The sequence below is a fragment of the Jaculus jaculus genome, chromosome X (genome assembly GCF_020740685.1).
Source record: "Jaculus jaculus isolate mJacJac1 chromosome X, mJacJac1.mat.Y.cur, whole genome shotgun sequence".
Lineage (NCBI taxonomy): Eukaryota > Metazoa > Chordata > Mammalia > Rodentia > Dipodidae > Jaculus > Jaculus jaculus.
This window is the reverse complement of record NC_059125.1, coordinates 116,675,097-116,696,190: the sequence shown is the minus strand read 5'-3', so window position 1 is coordinate 116,696,190 and position 21,094 is coordinate 116,675,097. Positions and strand designations below refer to the sequence as shown.

At 40.4% G+C, this 21,094-nt stretch overlaps 1 protein-coding gene across 3 annotated transcripts in view; it reads left to right on the top strand.

Annotated features, from left to right (window-relative positions):
- Cul4b (cullin 4B) overlaps nucleotides 1-8,624 on the top strand; it is a 62,929-nt gene extending 54,305 nt beyond the window's left edge. For all 3 annotated transcript variants that reach the window (XM_045140245.1, XM_045140244.1, XM_045140246.1), the window contains exon 21: nucleotides 6,096-8,624. In XM_045140245.1, the coding sequence (XP_044996180.1) occupies nucleotides 6,096-6,191 (96 nt within the window). In that variant the 3' untranslated portion in view covers nucleotides 6,192-8,624. The remainder of the gene's footprint in view (nucleotides 1-6,095) is intronic.
- Nucleotides 8,625-21,094: the final 12,470 nt, after the last annotated feature.

Sequence of the window (21,094 nt, the reverse complement as noted above, 5' to 3'; positions counted from 1 at the left end):
CTAGAGCATGTGGGTGGTCCCAGTGGCTATAACACTACATGACATAATTTCCACTCTTCAGCCACCATTAAGTACCTATAGACCCTATATTTTTTTACTCCTAGAAATAACTTGGTATTGTGACTGATTAATTTACTAGGTTGAGTTCATCTTCTGGCTTATATAAAAATGTTTATTAAAAACTGGCTGGGGAGCCAGGCGTGGCGGCATACGCCTTTAATCCCAGCACTCGGGAGGCAGAGGTGTAGGAGGATTGCTATGAGTTCAAGGCCACCCTGTGACTATGCAGTGAATTCCAGGTCAGCCTGGACCAGAGTGAGACCCTACCTCAAAATTAAAAAAAAAAAAAGGCTAGAACTGCGCATGGGGTGCATGCTTTAATCCCAGCACTCCAGAGGCAGAGGTAGGATTGCTGAGGGTTTGAGGCTAACCTGAGACTACATAGTGAATTCCAGGTTAGCCTGGGCTAGATAAAGACACTACCTCAATAAAGAAAAAAAAAATAAACAAGTCAAACAAACCCTGTGTACCGATTCCGGGGGTGTGGCTCAGTAATGGAGCACTTGCCTAGCATACATGATGCTCTGGGTTCTGTCCTCAGTAATGTACAAAACAAAATGTGTATTCACATAACTAGTAATAACCGTTGAGCTGGAGAGATGGCTTAGCATTGAAGGTGCTTCCCTGCAAAGCCAAAGGTTTGATTCCCCAGGACCCATGTGAGCCAGATGCACAAGGTAACACATGCATTTGGAGTTCATTTGCAGTGGATGGAGCCCTGATGCACCCATTCTCTCTATATGCCTCTTTCTCTCCTTTTTCTATCTCAAATAAGTAAATAAATAAAATATTTTTTAAACAGTATTTATATGAGAGAAAGAGAATATGGGCATGCCAGGATCTCTTGCTACTGCAAGCGAACATGTTCCGCTTCAGCATGTGGCTTTATATGGGTAGTGGGCAATTGAGGCTGACAGGCTTTGCAAGCAAGCACCTTTAACCATTGAGCCATCTCCCTAGCTCAATAACTGTCTTTTTATATTTATTTTTTTTCAAGGTAGGGTCTCACTCTAGCCAAGGCTGGCCTGGATCTCACTCTGTAGTTCCAGTCCTGCCTCAGACTCATCGCCATCCTCCTACTTCTTCCTGTCAAGTGCTAGGATTAAAGGTGTGCACCACCGTGCCCAGCTTATTTCACAGTTTTGATTAATATGTACTAATTGTATCAATTAATGGGGTTCATTGTGATATTTCTACACATGCTCTTATGTCCATCTTCCCTTTAGTATCTTTCAAAAAAGTCTCTTGATAGTTTCAATAAATTGAAATTCACCATTTACAAAATAAATTCCCAGTAGTAAAGACTATTATTAACAAGTTGAGGTTATACTGAACTATTTTCCAAGTTCTAAAAGAGTCTTAAACTTATGATAATAAACATCTAACATAAGCTTAGGTAGATTCATGGCTATTAGGGTTCATTCCTAAGAGCTTTAGACTTTGGTAAACTGCTTAACCTTGCTCAACTTGTTTGTACTTTTGTAAAATAAAGATAATTATACTTACTTCATAGGATTATTGTGAGACTTAAACGAGATAGCGAATATAACAAATCTAGCATTGAACTTGGCATATAAGTATTCAGCTGCTGTTAATTCTAATAAGGTAGGCTTTTCCTCCAGGCCTAATACTACCCCCCATTATCACACTCAATACTTTTTCACCTTCAGCCAGAGACCTTACTCATGCTGGAAGTAAAGGGATTACTATAATAAGCACCCTGCTGATAATCTAGGAGTTTGTAATTAAAACACAACCAGGGCTTGGGAGATGGCTTAGTGGTTAAGGGGTTTGCCTGCAAAGCCAAAGTACCCAGGTTCTATTTCTCTCAAATAAAATCTCACTCTATCACAGGCTGACTTGGAACTCACTCTGTAGTTTCAGGGTGGCTTTGAATTCATGGAAGTCCTCCTACCTCTGCCTCCCAAGTGCTGGGATTAAAAGCATGCACCACCACATCCGGCTAAGAAAATATTTTTCGTTGGAAAAAGAATAACAGTCATTTGATTTTCCAGCTTTTTTTGTTCTTCATTCATTCATTTATTTATTTTTCTCAATTTTTATTAACATTTTCCATGATTGATATTCCAACTTTGAGATGACTGGATGAAATTTTAGCTTTCACATGTTTTCTTTATTTATTTAATTATTACTCTTAGTGAGGGAGGGAGAGAGAGAGAAAAAAAGAGAATGGGAACACCAGGTACCTCCAGCCACTGCAAACAAACTCCAGATGGCTGTGCCACCACGTGCATTTGGCTTACGTGGGTTCTGGGGAGTTGAACCTAGGTCCTTCAGCTTCACAGGCATGCGTCTTAACTGCTAAGCCATCCTTCCAGTCCCCGTCTTTTCTTGACTCTTACTTTTTTTGTTTTTGTTTTTGTTTTTAAGATATGGTCTTAATATATTGCTTAGGTTGGCCTTGAAAACTGGCCTGAAGCTATTCTCAAGATCCTGACTATTTGGAAGTACAGGCACATGCCACTATACCAGGCTTTTGATCAAAGGATCATTTTATATATTCTAAATAACTCTATTAGCAAACAATACTATATTATCAGCTCTCCTTATCCACGGGTTCTATTTCTGTGGATTCAACAAAACTAAGGTTGAAATCTCTCTCTCTCTCTCTCTCTCTCTCTCCCTCCCTTCCTCCCTCCCTCTCTCCCTCCCTCCCTCCCTCTCTCTCTCTCTCTTTTATTTGGGGGGGGAGTTCAAGGTAGGGTCTCACTCTGGCCCAGGCTGACCTTGAATTAACTATGTAGTCTCAGGGTGGCCTCGAACTCAGCGATCCTCCTTCCACTGCCTCCTGAGTGCTGGGATTTAAGGCATGCGATACCATGCTGGGTTTTTTATTTATTTATTTGAGATAGAGAGGAGTGAGAGAATGGGCATACCAGGGCCTTTAGGCACTGGAAATGAACTCTAAACACATGTACCACTTTATGCATCTAGCCTACATGGGTCCTGGAGAATTGAACTGGGGTCCTTTGGCTTTGCAGGCAAGTGCCTTAACCAGTAAGCCATCTCTCCATCCCAAAAACATTTTTTAAAATTTATTATTAACAACATGTTGTATGGATACAACATATGTTGGTACCCTCTTTTTCCTTTTTCCCTGTCCCCATTCTGCTGGAGTCCCTCCACGCTGGGGTTGCAGATATTTCCCATGGGACTTTGGGTTGTGCCTTATTGGAACAGCAGTCAGCAATGCCTCTGGGCATATTGTCTCAATCTGGCTCTTAAAATCTTTCTTCCCCATGAAAATATTCTTAAATAGATTAGCTGGGTGCAGTAGTATGTTCCTATATTCCTAGCTACTGGCTGAGGCAGGGAGATCACTTGAGCCTGGGAGTTTTGAGACCCCCCCCCCCACCTCAACAACAATTGGATTTTTGCTATACATTTGCAGGATTTTTTCTTCCCAGTATTCTCTAAATATATAAAAAACATAGTGTAAAACATAGTGTAAAAATTATGTAACAGGCATGTATCAGGTATTATAACATAAGGATTTCTCTTTGATTACTGAGTGGTTGATTATTTAGACCGGGTATTATTGTGTATCCCAAGCTGGCCTCAAAATTGTGATTGTCTTGCCTCATTCTTAGCCTCCCCATTGCTGGGATTACAGGCATGTGCCAACACACCATCTAACTTGATTTTAATGTGTACTAGAAAATGTCTGTAGGTTAGGTACAAATATTACACCATTTTATATGTGAGGCAAGCATTGGCAGATGTTAGTAGATAGGGCTACAGGAATATCAAGGGACAACTGTATTCTTTTTTTTTTTTTTTTTTTTTTTTTTTTTTCTCGAGGTAGGGTCTCTCTCTAGCTCAGGCTGACCTGGAATTCACTATGTAGTCTCAAGGTAACGTACAGTGTTCCTCCTACCTCTGCCTCCCAAGTTTTGGGATTAAAGACATGTGCCATCACCATGCCCGACTGACTATATTCTTTATAGGAGCTGGATACATCAGATCTCTACTGTGGAATTTTCTCATCCAAGGGATAGTGTGATTGAGAAGGCCAGGCTTTTTGCTTTGTTTTTTTTTTTTTTTTTTTTTTTTTGTTGTTGTTGGTTTTTGGTTTTTGGTTTTTTTGAGACAAAGTCAATGTAGCCCAGGCTGGTCAAGAACTACACTAGGTAACTGAGACTACATTTAAACCTAGGATCTTTCCACCTCTACTATGCACATTATGAAATTAAAGGCATGTGCCGCCACACCTGATGCTAAACTTCCTAGATGATATTCAAGTCAGAAGATTCTGAAATCTAAATCACTTAAGTAACAGTTAAATTTTACATTAAACTAGAAACATACAGATATGAATTATTGTGATATGCTCCTTCATTTATAAAGTCATTTCATGTAGTATGTTTTGCTCAAGTGTGCATGGTGCCGGGGATGTAAACCAGGTCCTCACACAATTGAGGAAAGTCTTCTACTACTGGGGAGCTATGCTAGGCTCTGTTCCCTTCTTTTTGAGATAGGATCTCATTAAGTTCTTCAGGCTGTCCTTGAACTTATTCTGTATTCCAGGTAGGTCTTAAATTCAACAATCCTCCTGCCTCAGCCATCCAAAGAGTGCAGGCCTGTGACACCAGGCTCAGTACAGTACCTCTACTTTTATATAATGATTTCCTTTATACAGGTTTTTTTGAGGTAGGGTCTCGCTCTAGTCCAGGCTGACCTGGAATTCACTATGGAGTCTCAGGGTGGCCTTGAACTCATGGTGATCCCCCTACCTCTGCCTCCCAAGTGCTAGGATTAAAGGCGTGCACCACCACGCCTGGCCTCTATACATTTTTAAATGTGTTAATTACTTTAGTTATTTATTTGTTTTTTGAGATAGTGTTATTATGTAGTCCAGACCAATATCAAACTTAGATTCTTCTTACCTCTGCCTCCTAAGTACTGAGATTACAGTATTGTACTACCGTGACCAGTGTGTACTTTTTCTTATTTATTGAGTGGTGTGTGTATGTATGCACATGTATGTACCCTTGCATTGCCCCATGGGGAGGCACGTGCCTGTGGTGGCCTGCTCTATCACTCTTCAGCCCCCCCCCCCCGTTTTGTTTTGTTTTGTTTTGTTTTTTTCATTTTTCATTTTTCAGGGTAGGGTCTCTGAAATTCTCTATGTAGTCTCAGGGTGGCCTTGACCTCAGGGTGATCCTACCTCTGCCTCCCAAGTGCTGGGATTAAAGGCGTGCGCCACCACACCTGGCTTCAGCCCCTTATTTGAGCCAGTTTCTTACTCATACCAGGGCTTGCTGTTTTTTCCTAAGCCCAGGTGATTTCCTGTTCTGTGCTCCTCTTGGCAGAACTGGGTCTACACGCATGTGGCCATGCCCTCCTGTTTATATGGATCTAGAGATTCAGACTTGGAGGGTTTAAGGCCCTCATGCTTTTGCAGGAATCACACAACTGCTGAGCCATCTCTACAGTCCGCCTTCTAGCTACATTTTAAATTTGAATTCATAAAAATGAAAACTCACATGGAGAACTTTCTCCTTTTGCTAGCAAAGGTATACTTACCTTTCAAACTATCTTCATTGAACTAAATAGCATTATTTCCTTCATGTGAGGTTATAAGTTTAGTCTTTGTATTTAATAGTACAGAAAGTAGCTGGTTCTCAGATCTCTTTAAAATAGAATAGACAGCCAGACACAGTGGTGCACACCTTTCCTCCCGGTACTCGGGAGGCAGAGGGAGGAGGATCACTGTGAGCTCAAGGCCACCCTGAGACTACAGAGTGAATTCTAGGTCTGCCTGGGCTGGGAGACCCTATCTTGAAAAACAAAAAAAAAAAAAAAAGGAAAAAAAAATAGAACAGGCAATATTATATAACACTATAAAACTATAACTCAGGCCCGCCTTAGACTTGTGACCCTACTTTAGCCTTCTAAGCTAGAATTATAGGTGCTACTTCACTTGACCCTTGCTCTCATTTAGTGGGGCATTGAGAAGTGGGTTTATGCTAATGATTATGAGCTTTACATTGAAAATGTGTCTTCTCTTACAGCCTGCTGACCTTAAGAAGAGAATAGAATCCTTAATTGACCGGGACTACATGGAAAGAGATAAAGAAAATCCAAACCAGTACAACTATATTGCATAGAAAGTTGGCCTTGGAGCATTTGTTGTCATATGCAGTAGCCAGTGGATAAACTAACTTGTTGATCCTATATTATTTGACTTCTTTTATACTTCCGATGACCAAATGAAGCAGTGTAATGGAAATAGTTGAGTGGACTTTTCTCAATGGTTAACATGCCCATTTTAAAGAGTAATACTTTAAGAAGAATGTTGTTGAACTCTTTGCATGTTATTTAGTATGATGTGCAGAACATTTTTTAAGAAAGTACTCGGTCTTCATGATTCCTTTTTGGAACTGGGGAAGAGATCCCTATGGCTATTAAACGGGCGGGGGGGATTCTTATACACCATTAATGAAGCAAAAGGTTTATTTGCTTAAAAGTCATTTAAAAATACTTAAACTGCATGCAAACTTTATTTACTGTACAGAGTTCTGGATGTATTTATCATAGAAAAACCACCCTGGACTTGGTTGTTCACCTGTCTCATGGTTTCCCTTGGAAAGAAACATATGTTGTCATAGGTATTGATATTTTACTTGATAACATTCTGTTACACTGAAAGGGATATTTAAAAAAAAATCTTTGGAAACAAGTTTTCAAGAAGGGCGACAGTTACTTACATAATACCTTGTATATTCACATCCTAAAATTTTCCTCTTGTAAGTATGGGATGTGCATATATGGATTAGCACCAAGTTTGCTGTGCTGATTAACAGGTACTTATAAAAAATAACTAGAAGCAAAAATTGCTATCCTAGATGAACATAAAGAGGAAGGAAAAAAACCAACTATTTCTTTATATGAAAAATGAATACAAAATGAAAACATGAGAGACCAAAATTATGTTTTGTAAATTATTACATGAGCAAAAATTTACCAATTAGTTTTCAACATGCTTTAGTCTTTAAATATTGTTTGGACAGTTTGTCTAACTTGGACCAATCATAGAATGTTACAAGCTTCCTAGGATTCGCATTCCAGTTTCCTCTATATTTTTTTTTCTTGGAAGCATCCCAGTTTTTGTCTATGTGAAATAAGGAGCTATCATCCTTATTCTAACTTCCAGAAACCCTACATCTAAAGATTTTTCTCTCATTTCTCTTACTCTGTATTTGAAAATTTCAAGTTGCTTGAATTTAAGAGTTCTCATAGCCACTGGACACCTGCTTTTGAGGATAATGTCCCCAAATTGTTCATAAGTGTTGTTATTCAGCTTGCAAATGTGAGTTAAAGGCTTCTCTTTTATCATCAGCAGGGTTTTGCTTTTTCTCCAGGTTTTTGTTTTTTTTTTTTTTTTCCATGAAGGGAATTGATCATGGAAGAGAAGTAGACACTTTGGTGTGGTGTGTTTTTTTTTTTTTTAATTAGAATTTAATGCTTTTTACAACTGCATATGTCCTTACCTCTTTGGAGCCATTAGGGAGAATTCCTGGGTTCAAACCTTTAGCTTAGGAGACTTGGGACTCTTGTGTCTACTGTTGATTATTTTCTTGAGTTCTCAAAGACCTGTGGTCAGCTGTTATTTTTTTTTTTAAGTTGCCTGTTTCTCTCTAATTGCATCCACTTGCACACTGTTATCTAACTATATGTAGTATTTAGAATCCAGCCTAATTCTTTTTTGAGCAGCCAGTGCGTATATTTCTTTGGCTCCTCCCTGGTTTCCCTACAGGAGCTCATCTGACAAGGAAATGTGGTTCCTTTGTTTACCAGACCTTCTATATCAGTGTTCTAACTCAGCCCTGATGGCCTCTGGGCTATCAGCCTATTACACCACTCACGAGTTGCTCTTCATTTTTACATAGAGTTGTTCCTACTAAAAGGCTCTTGATACCACCTTCATTGTCTTGAAAAGCGGGTCCATTTCCCTTAATTCTTTAGAAACTTGATGCTTATTTCAGCTGAAAAATTTGCAAGACATATTAAGGGAAGCTCTTTGTAAGAAATTGAAAAGTAATTGCAAACAACATTTGATAATTGTGAGTTTCATTTGTTTCTGTAACAGTTGAATTTTGTGTTCTTTTCCCTGTGTATGTGGTGGTTCTATTTTTCTCCAATAAAACTTTTATTTAAAAAAAAGACTTCTGGGGAAGATCTTTAAAATCCAAATATTGCGAGAAAGTTAAAAAAAAAAAACAGGATTTAACTAAAATCTTTGTAATGATTTCCTTAATTCTTTATTTCACTTTTGACAATTCACATTTGTGTATTTTTATAATTTCTCTTTTTTTGTCATAGTTTTGAGGATAACTGTGAGGGGGAGGGAATAGTTAAAAGGTTAAATTTCCTAAAATACTCAAGGTAGGTGATTATTCTTAAATGTTATCTTAGAAAAGTCAATTACAAGTATAAACGTTGTTTCTTTTAAGTCCTCGGGTCAAATGGTTTCATGATGTCAAGATGGAACTAGTCTGTATTTAAACTGAGAGGACAAATAAAAAATATATGCTTTTTTAGTTTGGGCACTGATCTTTTTCTGTTAATAGTTTGTGTTCTGGGCAAAATGCTGACTAAATGTTTCTGGATGTCGTTGTAACTGTTGCTGAGTCTGCAGTACAGTCTTCATGCAATGTCTTGCCATGGTCTGGAACTTCACGCCACAGATGGTTGTGTCTATACAGTTCAGGAAATCAGTTTATTCTGTGAAAGTGTCTATGTCTGTGAGATTAAGAACTTTATTACTTACTCTTAGTGTCCATATTTTTTCAAATTTTTATTAACGACTTCTATGATTATAAAATATATCCCATGGTAATACCCTCCCTCCCCCCCACTTTCCCTTTGAAACTCCACTCTTCATCATATCCCCTCCCCATCTCAATCTCTCTTTTATTTTGATGTCATGATCTTTTCCTCCTATTACGATGGTCTTGTGTAGGTAGTGTCACATACAGCGAGGTCATGGATATGCAGGCCATTTTGTGTCTGGGGGAGCACATTTTAAGGAGTCCTACCCTTCCTTTGGCTCTTATATTCTTTCTGCCACCTCTTCTGCAATGGACCCTGAGCCTTGGAAGGTGTGATAGAGATACTGCAGTGCTGAGCACTCCAGTCACTTCTTTCCAGCACCGTGATAACTTCTGAGTCGTCCCTGCCATCTGAAAAGAGAAGATTCTCTACCAAAAGTGAGAGTAGCATTAATACAAGGGTATAGACATTAAGAGAAGTGCTTACTGGGCAGTTTGATAAGCATACATTTAGCCAGAGTGTCCATTTTTTTTCCTTTATTTGAAGCAAGGTTTTGCTATGTATTTTGGGCTAGCCTGAAATTCACATGTAATCTAGGCTGGCTTCGAATTTGTGATCCTTCAGCCTTACTCTCTAAAGTGCTGGGATTACAGATATATTACACCATGTGTCTTGCTCCATACATCTTTTTAGTTTCAGTGAGCACTTTGTTTAATGTTGCACATGGCAAGAGTGTTATGAACATATTTCATTCTCCCTTTTGTATAAAATTGCTCATTAAGAAGAAAGACCAAGCCAGGTGTGCTGGTGCGTGCCTTTAATCCCAGCACTCAAGGAGGCTGAGGTAGGTAGGATAGCTGTGAGTTCGAGGCCAACCGGAGACAACATACATAGTGGATTCCAGGTCAGCCAGCCTGAGTTAGAGCAAGACCCTACCTTATAAACCACCCCACACACAAAGGAGAAGATGAAAAGACACAGAAAAAAGACCACAGTTAGTGGGAATTTGCATATATACTATATGTCCTTTTAGCCAGGCATGGTGGGGCAGGCCTTTAATCCCAACACTTAGGAGGATTGCCATGAGTTCAAGGCCACCTTGAGACTACATAGTGAATTCCAAGTCAGCCTGAAAATAAATGTCCTTTGCTAATGCTTCATAAATGAGTATTTTCCAGTTGCCTACAGAGAACTTGCTTTACATTTGAATAGTGAACTGGTTCAAATGATACACTTTTTTCTTTTTTCCTTGTTAGTAGAAAGTATTTCCTTTTGAATGGACACATTATCTACTTTTATATTTACAAATTATATTAGACACATCAGAACTTAATAGTTTTGCAAGCAATAAAAACAGATCTTTCATCCATTTAATTCTTAAAACCATTTCAAACATTTCAATTGTTAACTTTCTGCTCAGATAAACTACACATAACTTATAATTTAACACTGCTCATTTTAATGTATACAATTTCAACATTTAATACATCCACAGCATTGAGCAACCATCACTACTGTGTACTTTGAGAACATTTGTATCAACTCCAATGGAAACCCAGTAACCACTGTTAAGTGGTTATTTCCTATTTTTTCTTTACTCAGCCATTAGAAACCACTAATCTCTTTGGGAATTCGCTTAGTCTGGATATTGGAATCAGAATTTTTTTTTGTTCATTTTTTATTTACTTATTTGAGAGCAACAGACATAGAGAGAAAGACAGATAGAGGGGGAGAGAGAGAATGGGCGCGCCAGGGCCTCCAGCCACTGCAAACGAACTCCAGATGCGTGCGCCCCCTTGTGCTTCATAGGCAAGCGCTTAACCGCTAAGCCATCTCTCCAGCCCATGGAATCAGAATTCTTTAACATGGCGTTTTCAAGACTCATCCATATATATGTATATATGTAAATATCAGTTCTTTTATGATAATTATGTATTTATATACACACTCCACAGTATATCCATTTAAGTGTTAAGCATTTGGGTTGTTTCTCCTTTTTTTTTTTAATTATTTATTTATTTATTTGAGAGCAACAGACACAGAGAGAAAGACAGGTAGAGGGAGAGAGAGAGAATGGGCACGCCAGGGCTTCTAGCCTCTGCAAACGAACTCCAGACGCGTGCGCCCCCTTGTGCATCTGGCTAACGTGGGACCTGGGGAACCGAGCCTCAAACCGGGGTCCTTAGGCTTCACAGGCAAGCGCTTAACCGCTAAGCCATCTCTCCAGCCCTGTTTCTCCTTTTTGACTATTGCAGTGCTGCTGTGAAGATTTATATATAAAATGCTTGTTCAGTTCTCTGTTTCAGAATGTTTGAAATATGTGTAGAATAAAATTCTGGACTTTGGTAATTCTGTGCTTATCATGGAATCACCAGAGTACATTTATGCCAGCAATGTACAAGTGTTCCAGGTTCTCTACATCTTCCTAATTACTTAATGATTTCTAGTTCTTTTTTTTTAATTTTTGGTTTTTCAAGATAGAGTCTCACTCTAGCCCTTGCTGACCTGGAATTAAGCTCATACTGGCCTCAAACTTACAGCAATCCTCCTATCTCAGCCCCCCCAAGTGCTGGGATTAAAGGCATGTACCACCATGGTGGTTTATAGTTATTATTATTACTATTATTGCCATTCTAGGGAGTGTGAAGTGGTAATTAAAGTTGGGGATTTCATTTCTTTAAGGACATGTGCTTGTTGGACATTGTACGTTTCTTTTTATTTATTTATTTGAGAGAGAGAAAGAGACAGAGTGGGGGAGAGAAAATAGTGCACCAGGGCCTCCAGCCACCGCCAATGAACTCCAGATGCATGCACCCCCTTGCTTATGTGGGTCCTGGGGAACTGAACCGAGGTCCTTTGGCTTTGCAGGCCTTAACTGCTAGGCCATCTCTCTCCAGCCCAACATTGTACATTTCTTTGGGAATGTTTTCATATTGTTATGGGCATTTTTTTTGAGGCAAAGTCTCACTCCAGCCTACACTGACCTGAAACTCATGGTGATCTTCCTATCTTAGCTTCCTGAATGCTGGGATTAAAGGCATGTGCCACCATATCCAGCCTTGTTTGGCCTTTTGTTTTTTCAAGGTAGGGTCTCACTGTAGTCCAGGCTGACATGCAATTCACTCTGTAGTCCCAGGCTGGCCTCAGATTCGCAGTGATCCTCCTCCTGCTCCTGAGTGCAGGTATTAAATATGTGCACCACCAAACCCATCTTTTTTCAAATTTTTATTAACATATACTAATTGTACAAATTAATGGGGTTTAGCCGGGCGTGGAGGTGCACACCTTTAATCCCAGCACTCAGGAGGCACTGGTAGGAGGATCACTGTGAGTTCGAGGCCACCCTGAGACTACATAGTGAATTCTAGGTCAGCCTGGACTAGAGTGAGACTTCGAATAAAACAAAGAAAAATGGGGTTTGTTGTGATATTGTCATACATGCTCTTATGTCCAATCTCCCTTTAGAATCTTTTGAAAAGGTCTAACAATAGTCCCAGCTTGGCAATTTTTAAATAGTGTTTATCTTTTTTTTACTGAATTATAATGGTTCTCCTTATATTCAACTACTAGATAGTCCCTTATCAGATGGAATCATTTGCTAATATTTTTCTCCAGTTTATATTAGTTGTCTTTTCACTCACTTGGTAGTTTCCTTTGTGCAAAAGTTTTTAATTTAATGGAATCCAGTCAATTTTTTTTTTTTTTACTTTTGTTGCTTATGATTTCCATGTTGTATTTAAGAAACCATTGGCAAATCTGAGATCCTTAACATTTTAGATTTAGCTGTATGTTTAAAGATTTTGTACTTAAATTCCTTACATTTAGATTTTGGTTTATTTTGAGCAAATTGTCATGAGGTTAGGCTCCTTCATTCTTTTGCATGTGGATATTCAATTGTCCCAGCACGATTTGCAGAAGAGACTGTTGAGTCACCATCCTTGTTTTAAATTAATTGAGGGCTGGGGAGATGGTTCAGTGGTTAAAGTTGCTTGCAAAGCCTGCTGGCCTGGGTTCAATTCTCCAGTACCCACATAAAGCTAGATGTACAAAGTGACACACGCCAGGCTTGATGACACACACCTTTAATCCCAGCACTCGGGAGGCAAAGGTAGGACCCAGGCTCGGTTCCCCAGGACCCACATTAGTCAGATGCACAAGGGGCTCACGTGTCTGGGGTTCGTTTGCAGTGGCTGGAGTACCTGGTGCACCTGTCCTCCCTCTCCATTTCAAATAAATAAATAAAAAAGGAAAAAGAAGTTGCAAGTTATATGTAGTTTTAGGTTAATGACCCAACAATATAGATGAAAGTAATGGAATTCAGAGTCCAAAAATATAAACACAGCTGGGTGTGGTGGCGCACACCTTTAAATCCAGCACTCAGGAGGCAAAGGTAGGAAGATTGCCATGAGTTCAAGGCCACCCTGAGACTACAGAGTGAATTCCAGGTCAGCCTGGGCTAGAGTGAGACCCTACCTCAAAACAAACAAACACAATTAAGATAATACAATAAAACAAAAACACGTGTTACCAGGGAATGGGCACAACAGGGCCTCCTGCCAGTGTAGATACATGTGTCACTTTGTTTTCGAGGTAGGGTCCCACTCTAGCTCAGGCTGACCTGGAATTCACTCTGTAGTCTCAGGGTGGCTTCCCAAGTGCTGGGATTAAAGGCGTGCGCCACCACACCTGGCCTTTAAATATTTTTATTTGCAGTCTGAGAGAGAAATAGAATGTGTGTTCTAGGGTCTCTAGTTGTTGCAAATCAACTCCAGATGCATGTGCCACTTTGTGCATCTGGAATTGAACCAGAGTTGTTAGGCCTTGTAGGCAAGTGCCTTACTTGCTGAACAATCTCTCCAGCCCAACTTGTAGCTTCCTAATAGATTTTATTTTTCCCTTTTTTTTTTTTTTTGGTAGGGTTTCATTCTAGCCCAGCCTGACCTGGAATTCACTGAGTTCACAGTGATCCTCCTACCTCTGCCTCCTGACTGCTGGGATTAAAGGTGTGAGCCACCACGCCCAGTTTTTTTTTTTTTTTTTTTTGAGGTAGGTTCCCACTCTAGCCCAAGCTGACCTGAAACTCACTCTTTAAAAATATTTTTTAATGTTCATTTTTACTTACTTATTTGAGAGTGAAAGAGAGAGAGAGAGAAAGGGCGTACCAGGGCCTCCAGACGCGTGCGCCCCCTAGTGCATCTGGCTAACGTGGGTCCTGGGGAATTGAGCCTCGAACTGGGGTCCTTAGGAGCAGGCAAGTGCTTAACCACTAAGCCATCTGTCCAGCCCTGAAACTCACTCTTTAAATACTTTTATTTATTTAAAAATAGAGAGGGAGGCCACATACTGATCTCAAATTCAGGGCAACCCTCCTACTTCAGCTTCCTGAGTGCTGGGACTAAAGGTGTGTGCATGAACTTAAGGAAGTTAGGTCATATTTTAAAATTTGTCTTGCCAATCTCTGCCTTTTGAAATTAGAGATTTGGGGTTAGGGAGATGTGTCAGTGGTTAAAGCTCTGATAACCTGTGATGGTGTTTAGAAATCTAGTAAGGTCTGAGGACATGAAATGAGACAAATAGGAAAGGAATGGCTGTTTCTTGGGGAAAAAATAATGGTTATTCCCAAACTAGAGGCACAAATCCAAGGAATTAATTTTTACAGATTTTCCTCCCAATGATCTGAAGTGGGAAAGGAAGAGACGAGAAACTGACCATCTTAACTAGGCACAGTAGGCAGCAATCTGAATGGTACTTTGGTACTAATCCTTACCCATGACCTCTGTCAATATTTACAGGATTCTTAATAGTCTCTAGGATGAACAAGGGTCCAGAAATAACCCATCCTGATCTGCAATTTAGGGGAGGAAAAACAATGTTCTCTCTAACCTTATTAGGCCTTAGTCTTGGATGGCCTGTCTTAACCTTTTTTTATGATTATTTTTATTTGAGAGAGAGAGAGGTAGCTACGGAATGTGCACATCAGAGCCTTCAACTGCTGCAAACAAACTCCAGATGCTTGTGCCACCTTTTGCATCTTGCTTACACAGGTCCTGGGGAATTCAGCTTGGGTCTTTTGGCCTTGCAGGCAAGTGCCTTAACTGCTAAGCCATCTCTCCAGCCTCTGTCTTTTGTGGTTCTTAATTTGGATGAATCTCTGTCATAAGAAGCAGGCTAACGAGAAAAACATAAGTTTTAATAGCATCTATACTGATATATACATGGGAAAAACTCAGGAGAGAATAAGTAAATCTGCCCTTTATGTTTATTTTTTGGGGGGAGGATATTATTTTGATTCCCTTCTCATTTATGTTCCAGCATATTCTTGTAGTTATTCTCTTACGAGTAACCATGGAGGAGCTGGGGAGAGACAAGTTAGTGTATAGGTTCTTGTTGCAAAAAACTATTGACCCTAGTCCAGTTCCCCAGCACCCAGATAAAGCCAGATGCAAAAAGTGGTATGTGTGTCTTATGTTCCATTTGCAGCAATGAGACCCTGGTACATACATACACACATGTGCAAATACTTTTTAGAAGTTACACTGGGGATAGCAATTGGCCTCTTCAAATTTACAAGCTAGTCTGAGTGAATGCCAACTTGGCTTCAGCAATATATAGAAACTTCCTGCAGGGCTGGAAAGGTGGCTGAGCAATTAAGGTGCCTGTGAAGCCTAAGGACAGTTCCCCAGTACCCATGTAAAGCCAGATGCACAAAGTGCCACATGTGTCTGGATTTCGTTTGCAGAGGCTGGAGGCCCTGTTGGGCCCATTCTCTATCTGCCTCTTTTTCTCTCTCAAAAGAATTCAACAGGTGGAAAAAAGTAAATACTGGCCTGGGCATGGTGGTGCACACCTTTAGTCTCAGTGCTCAGGATGATGAGGTAGGAGTATCACTGAATTTGAGACTACATAGTAAAAAAAATAGGTCCCAGCTTGGGCTACATTGAGGTGCTACAACCAAAAAAAAAAAAAAAATTGACTGGAGTTGGTGGCACATGCCTTTAATCCCAGCATGGGGGAGGCAGAGGTAAGTGGATCGTCGTGAGTTCAAGGCCACCCTGAGACTACATAGTGAATTCAAGGTCAGCCTGGGCTAGAGTGAGACTCTACCTAGAAAAACAAAACAAAACAAACAAAAGAAAAACCGCAGGTGTGATGGCACAATTCGTTAATTCCAGCACTCAGGAGGCCAAGGCAAGAGGTAAGTGTGAGGTCAGCCTGTGCTACAACGAGACCCTACCTCAAAAAACCAAACAATAAGCTGGGCATGGTGGCACACACCTTTAATTCCAGCACTCGGGAGGCAGAGGTAAGAGGATCACTGTGAGTCCAAGGCCACCCTGAGACTACATAGTGAATTCCAGGTCAGCCTGGGCCAGAGTGAGACCCTATCTTGAAAAACCAAAAACAAACAAACAATAGGGCTGGAGAGATAGTATAGCGGTTAAGGTTAAGGCCTGCAAAGCCAAAGGATCCTGGTTCAATTCTCCAGTACCCACGTAAGCCAGCTGCACAAGGGAAAGCACTCGGGAGGCAGAGGTGGAGGATCACCGTGAGTTCAAGACCACCCTGATATTATATAGGGAATTCCAGGTCAGCCTGGGCTAGAGTGAGCCCTACCTTGAAAAGCCAAAAAGAAAAAAAAATGAGGATTAGAATCTGGGTGTGGTGGTTTTAACCCCAGCACTCACAGGTGGAGGTAGGATCACTGTGAGTTGGCAGGGGTGGAGCCAGACATCGTGGCAGGAAGATCACCATGAGTTCGTGGGCATCCTGAGACTACATAGTGAATTCCAGGTCAGCCTGGGATAGAGATAGAGAGCAAGACCCTACCTTGAAAAGCCAAAAAGGGGGCGGGCCAGGCATGGTGGTGCATGCCTTTAATGCCAGCACTTGGGAGGCAGAGGTAGGATCATCATGAGTTTGAGGACATCCTGAGACTACATAGTCTCATCTACATCATACTACATAGTCTCACATTACATCTGCATACAAAGATGCATATACCATGAACACACACACCACAGCAACAAGTATATGTTTAAAATTACTTATTTGAATTCTCAAAACCAGCTCAGTTGGTGGACTGCTTGCTCAGCATGCACGAAGCACCACGTAAACCTGTTGTGGCACACACCTGTAACCTGAGCATTTGGGAAGTAGGGGCAGGAGGACAAAAGTTCAAGGTCATCCTCAGCTTCATATTAAGTTCAAAGGCTACATTAGATTGTCTCAAGCGTTAATAAAGGCCTAGAGAGATGGCTTGGTGGTTAAAGTTCTTGCCTGCAAAGCCTAACAACTGGAGTTTGATTGCCCAGTACCCATCTGGTTTTATATGGGTACAGGAAAATTGAACTCTGACCATCAGGCTTTCAAGCAAGCACTTCAAACCACTGAGCTATCTCTCCAGTCCAAAAGCATTTTTTTGTGGAGCCCAACATTCTGGGTTATATTCCCTGGTACCCACATAAAGCCAGATGAACCAAGCGGCACATGTGTCTGGAGTTCATTTGTAGGGGCAAGAGCCCCTGGAATGCCCATATTAATATTTTTCTCTCTTTTTTTGTTTTTCGAGGTGCGCCACCATGCCTGGCTTTAAGATGTAATTTAAAAAGACCATTTTTTATTTATTTGAAAGAGAAAAAGAAGCCGGGTGTGGTGGTGCATGCCTTTAATCCCAGCACTTGGAAGGCAGGGGTAGAAGGATCACCAAAAGTTCAAGGCCACCCTGAGACTACATAGTGAATTGCAGGTCAGCCTTACCAAGTGACCAGTGAGACCTTGCCAAGAAAATACAAAAAAAAAAAAAATTACATCTTAAGGGCTGGAGGGATGGCTTAATGGTTAAGGCGCTTGCCTGCACAGACAAAGAACCTTGGTTCGATTACCCAGTCCCCATGTAAGCCAGATGCACAAGGTGACACATGCATCTGGAGTTCATTTGCAGTGGCTGGAAGCCCTGGCATGCCCATTCTCTCTCTCTCTCTCTCTGCCTCTTTCCCTCTCCCAAATAAATAAATAAAAATAAAATTACATCTTAAGCAAAAATATAATCAATGTCTTATTTCTTGTATTGCTATAGATGATGAATTTAGATAGCACAAAAAGCAGGCTAGAAAGAGCATTCTGGATCCAACAAAATGGCTCTTCTAATAAACACTTCCCAATTGTGTGGCTTGTGAAATTTACCTGTTAGGGCTCCCATTTTCCATTCTGCAGGATAAGAGGATAATATGTGTTCTGCCTGCCATGATGGCACATACCTGAAATTCTAAAGGACTCCAGAAGTGAAGACAGACTGATCCCAAGTTAGAGGCCAGTTTGGGTTACATGTTCAATTTCTAAACCTGCCTTAGGGACATAGTAAAACCCTGTCTCCACACACACACACACAAATCAAGGGCTGGAAAGATGACTCAGTTGTTCAAGGCACTTGCTTATAAATCTTGCTAATCTGCATTCAGTTCTCAAACTTCCTACATAAGTCAGAGGCAAAAAGTGCCATAAGAGACTGGTGTTCATTTCCAGCAGCAAGAGACCCTGGCTCAAGAGCACACATGCACACACACACCCATACGTGCAAATAAAATATTTAAAAAATTTTAAAATTAATTTATTTCTTATTAACAACTTCCATGATTGTAAACAATATCCCATGGTAATGCCCTCCCTTCCCCCACTTTCCCCTTTGAAACTCCATTCTCCATCATATCCCCTCCCGATCTCAGTCTCTCTTTTATTTTGATGTGATGATCTTTTACCTCCTACTATGATGGTCTTGTGCAGGTAGTATCTGGCACTGTGGGTCATGGATATCCAGGCCATTTTGTGTCTGGAGGAGCATGTTGTAAGGAGTCCTACCCTTCCTTTGGCTCTTACATTCTTTTTGCCACCTCTTCCACATTAGACCCTGAGCCTTGGAAGGTGTGATAGAAATATTGCAGTGCTGAGCACTCCTCTGTCACTTCTTCCCAATACCATGATGCCTTCTGAGTCATCCCAAGGACACTGCCATCTGAAAAGAGAAAGTTCTCTACCAAAAGTGAGAGTAGCATTAATATATGGATATGAATGTTAAGAGAAGTGTTAACTGAACAGTTTTATGAGCATAATATATACATTTAGCCAGACACTAGCAAACGTTACACTCCTAGGGCTCATGACTAACCCTGTTGTAGGTTTCCAGTATCAAGGATATATTCCCTCCCATGGAGTGGGCCTCCAGTCCAATTAGAGGGCAGTTGGTTTCCACCATGACAGACGTGCCACTATTGTACCCGTTGGCTCATTTGGCCTGGCTGGCCAAATATAAGGCTTGCAGTGTCCACTGTTGCGTATCTTCACTGGTGTTTTCTCTCTCGTCCATTGAACTGCAAGCAGGATGGCTTTTAAAAATATTACAATTATATAATTGTAATTATATAATTATAGTTATAATTATTATACCATTATAATTATTATATAACATATTTTAAAAACATTTTATTTATTTATTTAAGAGAGAGAAAGGGCCTGCCAGGGCCTCTAACCACTGTAAATGAACTCCAAACGCATGTGCCACCTTGTGCATCTGTCTTAACATGGGTCCTGGAGACTCCCAACTTGGGTCTTTGACTTGGCAGGCAAGTGCCTTAATCACTAGGGCATCTTTCCAGCCCTAAAACTATTTTTTATTCTTCTAGCATAGGGTCTCATTCTAGCCCACTCTGACCTGGAATTTACTATGTAGTCCCAGGTGGCCTCAAACTCACAGTGATCCTCCTACCTTTGCCTCCCTAGTACTGGGATTAAAGGCATGTGCCGCTATGCCTGGATTCTGGTTAAAATAATTTTACCTGTCATTAATAATGGGAACTCTAGATTTTTTTTTGTTAAATACATCATAAATAATGGACCATTCTATTATTGATTCATTTATGAGTTAGGTGGCCACAATACTGGAAGCAAATTGTAAATTCATCTCAGTATGATTTTGGGCCTGTGTCCTCATGGGTAAAGTGACAATACTCTAAGAATACCTACTTCATAGGCTTAAATATTTGATAACTAATACATAATATGTGATCAGCAATCATCATTTATATATTTTTTATTCCTATAATTTGAACCAGATATTTTGACTGTGGAAGACTTGCTCTCATAGATTAGTACAGACTGTCCGTATGTATAGGTAATACATAATTAATTACTTATGTAATTATACACAAAAATATCAAATTCTATGTTGATTTTTGTTTTTTAGTCTTTCTTTTAGAGAGAGACAGAGAGACAAAGAGAGAGAAAATTGGTGCCCCAGGCCCTTAGCCTAGACCTCGTAAAAACAACCAGCCAAACAAACAAAAGAAAAAAAAAAAAGAAAAATGCAAAGTGAAAAAAGTTTCTAGTGCATAGGAATAAAAGGGTTTTAGCACATGGCTGAGGAGCTGGCTCAATGTTTAAAAAAGCTTGCTTCCAAAGTCTTCAGTTCAAATCAGCCACGCATGTACACCAGACAAACATTCTTTTGTTTGGTTTTTCGAGGTAGGTCTAGATCTCACTCTAGCCCAGGCTGACCTGGAATTCACTATGTAGTCTCAGGGTGGCCTTGAACTCCCAGCGATCTTCCTACCTCTGCCTCCTGGGTGCTGGGGTTAAAAGCATGTGTCAACATACCCGGATTTTTCTTTTTTCTTTTGTTTGTTTATCAAGGAAGGGGGTTCACTCTAGCCCAGGCTGACCTGGTATTCACTATGTAGTCTCAAGGTGGTCTTGAACTTGCAGCTATACTCCTACCTCTGCTTCCCGAGTGCTGAGACTAAAGGTATGTACCACCACACCCAGCTCTTTACTTTTTAAAATATATGTACTTCTATCTATTAACAAGGAAAGAGAGAGGAGAGTGCCAGGGCCTCTTGCCACTGCAAATGAACTCCCAATCTATGCACCACTTTGTACATCTTTATGTGTACACTCTGTATATGTTGGTACTGGGGAATTGAACCTGGGCTTTACAAGCAAGTGCCTTTAACTGCTGAGCCATCTCCCCAGTCCCACATGTTTTCTTTTTAATGTTAGTATTGTTGACTAAGAAACAGAAGCTTTATATGTTGTAATAATCTTATTTGACTATAGTTTTCTGGTTTGTTGCCCATGAATTTAATATGTTAAACACTTTTTTTTTTTTTTTGGTTTTCTGAGGTAGGGTCTCACTCTGGTCCAGGCTGACCTGGAATTAACTCTGTAGTCTCAGGGTGGCCTTGAATTC